General features: G+C 40.2%; 1 protein-coding gene across 1 annotated transcript in view; it reads left to right on the plus strand.

Moving 5' to 3' along the window:
- Positions 1-10,668, plus strand: part of nrn1la (neuritin 1-like a) — a 77,876-nt gene extending 67,208 nt beyond the window's left edge. The window contains exon 4 of the mRNA XM_042495690.1: positions 9,042-10,668. Coding sequence (XP_042351624.1) covers positions 9,042-9,339 — 298 coding nt within the window. The 3' untranslated portion in view covers positions 9,340-10,668. The remainder of the gene's footprint in view (positions 1-9,041) is intronic.
- Positions 10,669-12,251: the final 1,583 nt, after the last annotated feature.

Raw genomic sequence — 12,251 nt, forward strand, 5'->3', positions numbered from 1 at the left:
TGTTTTCTTGGTTTTGGGGTTTCAGTTTACTGTGTTTCATTTTTTCCTCCTTTGTTCCTGCGCTGCTGTTCCCTCGTTTACCATTTACACACCTGTCCTGCATCAGCCTCGTTAGTCCTTCTCTCCACCTGCACTTCATCCCCTCATCAGCCCAGTTTGTATTTAAGCTCTGGTTTTCAGTTCAGTCTTTGTTTGAGCCTTGATTTGTTTGTGTGATGTTCAGTTGCTGTTTCCTTTGAATAATGTGTGATCTTTTAGAGTTCTTAAACTTTGTCAGGTCAGCTTAAAATTTCGAGAAACTCTGATACAAGCAGAGATAACGTTTTATTAATGATGTCAGCGAGCTTTTCTGATAACAGTCAAAAAAGTGTGAATGACTCATAAGAAAATCCAGATCCATGATGTTGACTTAAATATGCAGTGGCAACATTTGTGAGAATGCGGACACTTGATTGCATCAGTCAAAGATACCAAATGACTACAGAGCGAGAAGAGATTTATTCCAGATTGTCATCTGAACGATATCAAAGAAAAAAAATTGTTTCAAAACACACATAATTTGATTTATTTTGAACATGCAAAAAAGGAAATACAGAAACTTATATGCAAACAAGCAGACAGACAAAAAAATACTTGAAAAGAAGTACAAATTTATTTAATCCCACCCGTTCTCCATATGCCATTGGATTTTAATTATTCAGCTTCCTTATTAATTTGAACCTATACTCTAATTAATTAAGCATGTATGCAGAAACCCACAAACCCAAATTCAAATATCTTCAAAATATTCAAAATAAATATTAAGTAACCAAATACATAGGAAGTAGCTCCTGTAAACATCTGGTGACTTCAAACCCCTCTTCACCTCTTGATCCCTGCACCTCGTGGGAATCATGTTTTAAAATATTTTAAACTGGTTTATTTTTGGACATTGCTTTAGCTCCACATTGTAACTGTTCCATAGTTTCACTCCACAGATTGTTAAACAAAAACTTTTCCTGGTGGTATGAACACTGCAAGTTTTGAAACAAAATTGATTCAGTTAAAAAAAAAAAACAAAACAACAACAACAACAGCAACAACAAAAGAGCATTAAAAAACACCTTATTCAGACCTTTTACTCAAAGGTAGGGGTAAAAATGTGGAACATGTTTCCTTGGTTACAGTCGCACAAACAAAGGCTGGAGTCTGCCGATCGCTAAAACGGGTGTTATCAGAAAACTCTCTCACGAGGTTTCATTTCTTTCACTCCGTCGTCTCTCACCACAGCCTTTATATTTTTATCCTCCACAGATTTAGATAAGGCCATTCATGCGTTCATTGCATCTCATTGCAGCGTCTCTATTCCTATTTCTGCCACACTTTAAAGTCACTTTGAGCTCCGCAGCTCATTTAGGATGCAGCAGTTAGGATTTAAACTGCTGCCAAACAAAGGCAGCGTAATATTCCCAAGATGTGCATTTCTTTTTGGTTATCATGTAGATTTAGACATTTATTTTAAGGGGCAAGAAGGAAGAATTTCAGTTTCCCTTTTTTTTCATTTCTACAACAAAGCTGCTACGTATAAGAAAGTGTGACTATAGATCTGAAGCTTCTGCTCCTCACAAATTCTACATGAAACAGCTTGTTTAACATGTATAAAAATAGACATATACCGCTGAAACCTTTACTGCTGAGATATTGCAGCCGCAAAATATAGATCAAGTGTTGTGTGGGTGGAAAGTAGAGAAAGTTTATTTTTCTGCTCAACAAGGTGAAGGAAGCCTTCTTGAAGCACGTCAACACGGTAACCCTGATGAAGGCCACTGCAGCTGAAGCATGATGATTTTAATATAAAAGCCTTGTCAAACTCTTCCTCGAGAATTGCTGAATTCTTTTCATTTCTTTGCCTCTTTTCAATTCGTACAACTCGCCAGAGCATAGAGGCTGCAGCAGGTTTTTTTCTTCTTCTTCTTCTTCTTCTTTTTTTTTTAACCTTTTAGTGCATCAACCTTGGACAGAATAGTCACGACACTTTTTGAGATTGCTTCAGGATGTGAATAAAAACCTGCATATTTGATGTTTTTAGACAAATTCGCTTTTACATCCATGTCGTGTTATTTCCAGCTTTAATATAAAAGATGGAAGTGAAAATTGGATGTATTTGTTAAATGTTTGGCACTATAATGGCCTCATAATAAAGTGTAAAAAAACCCTCATGAATCTAAAAGACTTCTCTGTATGAGGACTAACAACACGTTCTCATTCCAAGTCGTCACATATTGCTGCTTTTCAGTGGAATTTCGTGTCTACATATCCGGCTTTAGCTTTCCTTCTGTGTCTGCTGCTGACGTTCCAGGATGCTGCAGTTCTGAGCTGCTTGTGGATATGTTAAGGCAACAACAGCATATGGCAGACAACAATGGGACGTCAACAAACACTCATGCTGGCGGGGATGGGTAGGATTAGGCAAAACAGACACAAGGTATGGTGTAGAAAAAAAAACTCATCACATTCAGAGGGGAGGCGAACACTGGACTCCCGCATGAAAGTCTAGGCTTTGTTGGATCCATTCATCACTTCCCCTGCCCACCCTATAGGGACCTTTGTGCTCCTTGTATTATGTTATTACCGGCATCATTTCAACCTGACCAGGGGAGTACCATGCTGCAGCCGCAGGTGCTGTCCAGCAGTCCGGCGGCCAAATCTGGCCAAATCCTCGACACGTCCTACATCCTAGAAATGTCCTGAAATTCCAGAAATGTCCTAAAATTGTCTTAAATCCTAGAAGCATCCTAAAATCCTAGACACGTCCTAAAATCCTACAAATTTCCAACAAATCTAGAAACATGTATGGGGCTGCTGCGACTGGTCCCTGGCCTTCTGTGATTTTGCAAAAGTGGCCCCCAAGCAAAGAAAGTTGGTTTGGCTCAGAGACTGCATAATGGCAGACACAGCGCGCCTGGCCTCTCCTAAAGCAAAAATCTGCCTACGAGCCAAAACTGCGGGGTTTAGTTTTTATCAATCTTGTAGGCCTATGTTATATTGACCTGTACTACATGTTTTAATCGACCAGAACATGCTGCCACTGTATAAATCATTGACTGCCTCATGCCATGGTGCTCACAGTAACAGCAGCATCTGGCAAATATCAATATATACGTCTGAAAGCATTTACATATCAAGTGGCTTCATGTGGAGTCCTGACCCAGAAGTTTAGAAACTTTGCCATGATTCGATCTTTTCAGATGCACTGTCATCTACAATATACAAGGTACAGACTGTGTCACTAAAGTTGAGCACATTATCTTTTTGTTCTTTGTGTCCTCTAATATATCTTGTGCTGCTCTGCTGTGTTTCACTCTTCCCGGTTCTCCCTAAGTGCATTCTGTTGCCTTCTCCAATTTCCTGAAAGGTCTTTTCTTTGCTAAATGTGTTAGATGTTTCCCCAGATGTCAATAAATGTATCGTGTGTCAAAGAACCATAAAACTTAGTTTAATGCCCAATGACCATATTGCTGTGTACATTCATTCAAGTAACAAAAAAACAATGAAAAATAAGTTTAGAACTGGGATTTGGAGGTTTTCGGATGTCAGCAGCAGCATGTTAGCAGCAGAGCAGACGTACTCTCAGGAGGTTTTATTATTGTGAAAGCAGCTGGTTGTCTGTCAGTGTCCTCGCTGTGTTTCTGCTGTCTCTGCACCACCTGTGACTTGAACAGAGACCCACAAACCTACGCCTAAACTCACAAACACACACACACTGCAGGAAAACAAACTCCATCAACACCAAAAACTGCACCTCTGAACAGGACACCATCACTTTCTCTTTCTTGCTTTGTTATCCTCTTCCTGTCCCTTGGACACACACAAAAACACACATTCATACACACTTAGGTAAACAGACAATTGCCAGATGCTGGCACCCCCCATCTCGCCTCCCTCCATCAGCTGCTCTGCCCACACCAGCAGGTACGCAGCCGTCCTCCAGCACTCAAAGGGGACCACTGGAGTGTTTAAATTCTGGACACTGGCCAACACACACACACACACACACACACACACACACACACACACACATGCAGAGTCATTAAGGGAGGCCCATCCTGCAGGGGTCATGTTCGGCTGTATGTAATATATCATACCTTGATATCCTCCTGAAATTTTACCCACATATACAGTATATTACTGTATAAGTGTGTGGAGGTAACCCCCGTAGATGATGAGTGTGCTACTTACTTTCAGCTTTTAAGACTAGTAAACACACAATAAAAACCTACAAAATGTTAAGAAAAATAAGAATTAGATAAGAAGTAAGAGAATTCAACTCTCTCTTGGTCACGGAAGACTGATGATGCTTAATTGCCTCGTAACTCATCATACAATTTCATTCAAACTTGACAGAAACAAAATAAAATTCACCCAAACTGTCTTGGTTACTCTTTCTAGTAATCTAGTTAGTAAGTCCACTGTTACAACAATCACAAACTCTGATTAAAATAAATCCTTAATTCACCATGGGCTCTCTCTGCTGTCCACCGGCTGTTTACAGTCCTGTAACTTCTTCACCACTAGATGTTGCAGTGTCTTTCAGCTTAGCTGCCTGTCCCACCAGTAGAGACTGAGCTCCACTGGTGCATGCTGTGCACTACATTCAGAGATTTTAACAGAAAGAGGAGTGCCTGTATTTATGGCTTGTTTAAAACATACCTACAGTATTTCTTAATAGTGTGATACCACCCAAGCCAGTGGTGGCTGTTAATTTTATAAAGCTGTGAGTGAGTGTGTTATTGAGTGTATCTCCCTCACTGAGTCAACAGTCACCAAATTCACTGAGTACAAGAAATTATATGTGTGTGCTGGAATCTGTTATATGGAGATATAAAGTGTGTGTGTGTGTGTGTGTGTGTGTGTGTGTGTGTGTAATCAGAAGCAAATGCCCTCAAAATGACACACATTACAGATAAGAAAACGTTGTTACTTCTTACTTATTTAAAGCATTTTTCAGTGTTCAGGCCTGAAAAGTTTTGATCCAGGAGTTCAGTTTAGGTGAGATTAACAGCCACACTTTGGAAGATTAGTAATAAGCCTTCAGGGCATCACGATGTGCGACTGAAACAATCCCATTGTGATTTATCTCACACGTCTGAATTAGATTCTGGTGATCAATCCCTCTTCAACTACAGCGATAAATCAAAAATGATAAACTGCTCCATCTAAAAGGAAGTTGGTCTCACCAACAATTAGATCTTTGTTTCTCTTGTGTATCTTTTCTTTCGCATGTTTCGTCTTTTTGTCGATGTATCACATGCTTACCTTCTGACAGTAGCCCCATACATGTTTCTGGGATTTAAGGACATTTCAAGGATTTTAGGACGTTTCAAGGATTATTGGATGTTTCTAGGATTTTAGGACATTTCCAGAATTTTGGGACATTTCTAGGATTTGGAGACCTGTCTAGTATTTTGGGACATTTCTAGGATTTTAGGATGTTTCTAAAATCTTAGGTAGGACCTCTGTCGGGGGTGCGGGGATCCTCCACAACTCTATTTTGATGCTGTTTGATGCACTCGGGTAACTTATGTTTACTAAAATTACAAAAAAAATCCAAGTCTGAATCACTTTATGTTTTATTTTGACTGAGAAAATGTCACACTATCAAGGGCCAGATTTGGCCCATGGATGGTAAGTTGTGTATCACTGCCCAGAACCAGCACGATGCAAAGCTGCCGTTTACTGTTACATAAAAAAACATAAAAGCACATATGGTTAAAGGAACAGTGCTGGAAATTAGGAGCCATCGATCTGGATCTCTGTTGAGAGGTTTGATATTAGTTTCATTTTTGTGCGTTTGCAGAGACAGATCCAAGGTGTCATTATCTTAGCTTAACTATGGAAGCAGGCCCCTGTGATGTTTTTCCCATTCTGCTGAAATTGTGTGAGCACAGCATATGTGACAGAGACAGCCAAAAGCAACAGTACTTGCCTTGGTAACCAACACTTTTTGTGCTGTAAAAAAATAATCAGTGGAAAACTGCACAACACCAACTGTCCTTGAGAGTCAAAAACTCTAACAAGGGAAAAAGCTGAGTAAAGTTTGTTAATTAACCTACTGTTTATTCTTTTACTTCTATCTAGTTTGGGGGGGGGGGGGTTCTGTGATGGCAAAATTATAAATAATAATTCTAATAAACCCAACAACAATATTATACTGAATGTGAAAGTGATGTACATAATCGTTCTGACAGTCGCAATTTTAAACATGTCATTTGTGTCATGTATATTACATGGTTAAGCAGCCTTATTACCTGACGCTGTCCTTTAGCATTTCATGCGCAGGCAACTGCAAGCACTGACAGAGCAGTGCTATTTGACAAATTTGGTGTGAGAACAGGCTGCATCACCAGTATTACAAGTACTATACAGCAACAATAATACAAGTACTAATCGACCTCTTTTCAAAACTGCAAATGAAAGAATGCCAGACTGGTATTTTAAGGAGACGACACAAAGCAGTAAAAGTATAGAACAAAAAAGTTACACCAAATGTTTGGTGTCTGGACAACATGCACAGAGCGCCTCAGTTATGTAAGTGGGAAAGTGTCATGCTGTTCATATTAATTACACGGACTTCTATGTATTTTGTGTTAAAGTGCTTTAATTGTTTTGTGTCAGGCCCATTTTTAACAGCCATCTGCCTCTGCTTTCTCCACCAGCCCTCCTTCTCTCTTCTTCCACTTAACACTCAGCCAGTATTTCCTCTGAGACAACTTAGCCAACACATTCATGATGAGGGGAAGAATTAGCAGCCAATTACAGTCAGATAGACTCAGCTTTGGATGTGGAGCTTGAAGGTTATTGGAATGAAGTTTAATGCTGTAATTCACTAAAAAAAGGATGTTTATATCCAAAAGAGCTCTGTGTAAGATTACTTCCTTCTGTCTCCGCTTCTTCATCTTTCTCTCCTCCTCTTTATTCTTCTTTTTTTACTGTTTTTTCCCCTTATTGTTACTCTTCTTAGGTCTGAGAGAGTGTTTGAAATGGATGGATATAACACAGCAGTGGTTCAACAAACACCCAGTTCATGACAGTTTTTCCATTTTCTGAACTAATGAAGGTTTTTCCACGTTTCAGTCTAACCCACAGAGCGACCTTTGCTCCCAGAGTAGTGAAGATCAGCAGATGGTCTCTTGGCAACCGCAAAGAGAAGTCAAGGGAGCAAACAAATAGATTGAATTTGATTTACTCAGTGAAGGGACTAGTGCATCATGGTCAGTGCATCTTCTTTAGTTATTTTAAGAGCTGTCTGTTCAGATCTTCATTAGTTCAGTCCTGTGAGCATATGTAGTCAGGACAATCATGTATCCTCAGGAGATTATTATCTTCATCAGGTTTAAGGTATCATGTGTTTGGTTGTATATAAAGATGGACGACATGCCCCCACTTACCCAACTATGCTTAAGTGAAGCTAAAATATTGCGATATGGCCGCTGCCATCTTGCACTGGTAACATCATTTGGAGCTGGAGGCTGCACAGTAGCGATCTCTGTGGTGGAGGAGTTCCCACCAAAACACCCATCCTACCGAATGCAAGCAGCGCCATTGAATGCGAGTGCACTGATTGGCTGATTGTGGCGTAAAATCCCCTTTTTGTAGGACTGAATAACCCATTAAAATGAACTTATCAGGAATACAATCACTTGAACAAGCATCAGGGTGATTAGATTTACCTTAAATAACAAAAACAAATTAGGGAAAAATGTATTTACCTTGTACTTTGACTTTTTAGTTTGATCCATGTCCCATTCACTAACACGGAGGGGCGGGCTTTATGACCTCAACTGTAGCCAGACACCAGGGGGCAGTCGAATTGGTTAAGTTTTACTTTGGCGGAGTTGTCATGTTGTCCATGTTTATATACAATCCATTGTGCGTGTGTTTATTTGTTTGCATCTGTTGAACCAGTGAGCCTAATAATTTGTGTGGCAATCTCACTCCAAAGTCTTCAAATACCGCTGCTTTGACAGTGCTTTTGGTGTATGATGGCAAAAAGCCACCTTTCGCGTCGGCATGATATGCTCCTGGCAACAGATGAGAATGTGGCGATACAGAATAGTTTGTGGAGTTGTTTAACCCTGATGGACGACTAGAGAGCACTTTCCACGGCAGCCTGATCAGCAGACAGGCGGCCATGCATGCACCTGTCATGGTTTGCCATGTAATTTTGTTGCCTAGAAATAACCACGTGCAGTCTTGTGCTTGTGTTGAAATTACTGTAGCGGCATCAAGTAACATCAGCAGCAAAGGCAGAAGGACACATACAGCATATGTAGATGCAGAAGTCCACTGCAAAGCAGCAACATGTGACAACTTGGGATGAGCATGTGTTGTTATGACTGTATGCTCAAGGTCCTCTCTTGGTTGCGGTTGTTGAAAAAAATATGTTTTATTGACTGTTTTTTTACGTCATTGAATGCTGACTCCTCACTTCCCTTATAACCGATAAGGGCCACAAGTTTTCCAAAAATCATCTCGGCTACAAGCCTTACTGTCTGCTGCAGGGTACATTCTGGCCTTTGTTGTGGCTCCAAACTGACATAGAAAAAGTTAGGTCTGTTGCAAAGTCTGTTGCAGAGCCGTGTACATGACTCTGGTTTACTGGCAACTGTTTGAAACATCCATGTGCACATGCTATTTTTGGTGGAAAGGGGTAAAAGTCTTTAAACTCGTTAAACTCTTTAACGGTCATTTTGGAAATGTTGTTAGGATAAATGTTTAAATGTGACATATGCTTGGTTTTCAGAAACATACAATGACAGCATTTTCTTCTGGCAGCTGGGCATATTTACTGCAAACACAGGAACTTTGCCTCTAACAATTCAAGCTGTCCATTTTTAATTTTTGTGTAGAATTTTACAATTTCCTAAAGCACACCTGCTGTTTTTACTTATTATTTGAGCTTTTGACTCATTTAGTTTTTGGTCTCTTACATGCTTTGCTTCTGGTGCCATTTGTCCCAAGTGAGATGTCTTCATGTCTCTTCATCCTTCTCTTGTCTGCAGGTCGTGGGATGAGTTCCACGACTGCGCCAACGTGGCGATGGCCGGCTGTCCGGATGAAGCTGCAGTTGTCTGGGAGTCTCTCCGCAAGGAATCCAAGAAGATGCAGTTCTCTGGAAACCTGTACGACATGTGCTCCAACCGCCACAACTACCCATTGGGCTCAGTGTCCCCGCACGGCTCGTCCAACCAGGAAGAGCTCAACCAAGAGTCTCTAAGAGGGTGTGTTGATCATCTGGCGGGCCCCCTCCACATTCTCATGCTACTGTCTCCTCTGCTGCTGCTGTTGGTTTGGATATAGCTACCCCCAAAGAAATGGGACTAGTGTGAATAGATATAAACTTTGTGTATTTTTTCTTCCACAAGTCCATAGACTTTCCACTGTTTTTTTTTCCTCTGCTCTGCTAGAGGGTGAATATTTCTAACTGCATGTTCAGAGGCCCGACAGTCTTTTTGATAATGTATCTTTAAACTGCCTGTGCCGTTTCATGCATATTCTCTGCCTTTTAATTAGTCTCTCTGTTGGAAACACAGAAAATTCATACAGAGATGCACAACCACTGTACAAACAGACCTGCAAACACATGCATAGTTAAACAGACAAATACAGCAGCTGTCGTGTCATCCGTCTTTATCTCCTATCCCCCTAAATCTAGTTTATCTGGTTAGTGTGAGCCTGTATGTGATGGTTCCATTGGGAGTTTATCTCTCTGAGTGCAGTAAGAGAGACAAACTTAAAAACTAACTGATAAAGAGGCCAGATGCCACAAGATGCCGTCATGTATTAGCTTTGCAATATAAAGCATTTGAGACTCATGGAAATCTAACATACTTGGTTATCGACCCACCTCCCAGTTTGACTCCAGTGCTGCGAAGACGCTACTCAGTACGCTACTGTTTTATTTCTCTTTCTCTTTTGTCCTCTAAATGTTTATGTGACCAACAACAAGCTAAAAATATGAATGCTAATGAGAGAAAACGAAATCAAAAACATTGTATTGTACACTAAAGATAGGTCAATTTAGTTCATTTTGTGGATTCCTTTAAAGATGTTTGAGGAAAATGTGCTCAAAATGTGACAGTTCGAGTTCTTATTCCATTTTCTAGCACTTATTGTTTGGTTATCTTTCTATCTGTCAATCATAGGGTTCGTGTAGTCAATGTAAACCCTGGAAAAGTCATGTAATTTGCAAATAGCAATTAAGTCCTAACGTGCATTTCTTCTTGTCCAAGTTGTAGATGAAATCATTCTTGAATTTCCCATCTTACTCAGAACGACATCACATTTCAGAAGGTGAAGATGCCCTTATTTTCATTCTGTTGTGTCCTTCATGATTTTGATTGAATAATAGCTCTTCGAGACCTCTCTTGTTTGCTAGCAAAGCACAAATGTGGTCTGGTTTTATGAGACTTAAGGTTTTTGTGGGTTTTCAGATCTCCCTTCAAGGATTCATATAAAGTAAATTTAGTCCTTTTCCAAAATTCTGGCTGAGTAGAGAATACAAATATGTTTATTATTCGGGGAATCACTAGACAAAAAACCCAAGGCCCAAGAACAAGAAATGGGGAAGGACTCCCGCCAGTGTTGACAACTCTCCTCCAAATAAAGGAACTACTGGGTGCTCCAAAAGTCGTGCATTATTTCCCTGAGTACATGTTCTTAGCCTAGACACATACAGCACTATAAATTAGCTTTAGGCGTACAGATTTGTCTGAAAACACTTTGCAGTAACTTTGTTTCAAATAGTAGGAAAAACTATTTTTTTTAGCTGCCTGTTGAGAAACAGCATCATCTGAGGGAATCTGAAATGTCAATGCGATCAAACTGGGAATAATGCCTCCTGCAATTTGTCTTCACACTGAACGTGCACTGTTGCCCCATAGGATCATATAGGATCACAAATCTGAATAAATTAAAGACAATGAAGGAACATTTGCATACAGTCTCAACCGCAGTGCTGGGAAATTTGATGGATGAATAGTTTTACTATAAAAACAAGAGGTGTGTAATCCTTTAATGCTCTAAAGTGTTTTAGACTTCATAACAAGACCCTGCAACAGTGATACTCTAACCAAATCTGTTATGTGCCAGGTGGCCCCCAACCATTTACTAATTCACAGTTCTTTTAGTATACATAAGATATGAGTGCATAAAACAGCATCAAAAAAGATGGTAGTAGGGGATCCTCCACACCCTCAGACAGAGGTCCTAGCTAAGCGCCTAATGTCCCAAAATCCTAGAAATGTGCTAAAATCCTCGTAAAATCCTAGAAACATGTATGGGGCTGCTGCGACTGACCCCTTTTGCAAAAGTGGCCCCCAAGCAAAGCAAATTAAGAATCCCTGCTCTACAAAAATCTATATATATTGAGTTATATATATATATATATTGATGTTTATGCATTTGACTAAAATTGGAGACATATTTATTGAGGGGCAAACATAATGACATAGAACATATCGTTTTTATTCTTTTATTTTGAAAGTTGCGTGAAATGCTATGGATTTCTTATTTGCTAAAACAGTTTCCTCCACAGCTGCTGCAGCAACATGAGTTTTGAGCTAAAGTTAAAGTGAGGTAAGAGTGCACTGGAGTTGTTTTTATTTGGTGCTTTCCCAGGTATGAAATCCTCTGAGGCTCCTCCTTGGCATCCCGCACCGTAGTCCTACAGTATGGGACCAATATGTTGAGTCAGAATCACGATCCTCTCGCATGCCAAGTGTATTTCATGCTCCAGGAGTCGTAGTTTGGCCCCGCAGGCCTGCTGAAGCTGCTTGTTATTCTAAGTGGCTCTGGGTAACAGTTGTTTCTGTCTGGCCCAGGATCAGAAATACTATCAGATTAGAGACAGACAGAGAGAGAGTGAGAGAGAGAAAGATGAGTATACCTGGAAAAACAAACACCGTTCTGCCGAGTTGAAGATTGAATCCACTTGTCAAGCAGCGAGTGTGTTTTACACAGAGGGCTTTGGGTTGTACTTTGCTTTCTTCACACACAAAAAAATAAATCAAAGCTGGGCCGACTTTAAAGAGTTAGTGAACTAACCAAAACAAAATCCTCAAAGGCTGCAACAGTAAGAGTGGAGGAAATAAATAAAAACCTATTAGACAAAAGGAGCCGTGGTTCATTGAGCCCGATGCCGGTGGCAAGTTCGTTAAGCACACCTTCAGGGTTGAATTAAACAGAGAGGTATAGCAAGCAGATCTGGAGAC

Source organism: Plectropomus leopardus, chromosome 11, assembly GCF_008729295.1.
Source record: "Plectropomus leopardus isolate mb chromosome 11, YSFRI_Pleo_2.0, whole genome shotgun sequence".
In the NCBI taxonomy this organism is placed as follows: Eukaryota; Metazoa; Chordata; class Actinopteri; order Perciformes; family Serranidae; genus Plectropomus; species Plectropomus leopardus.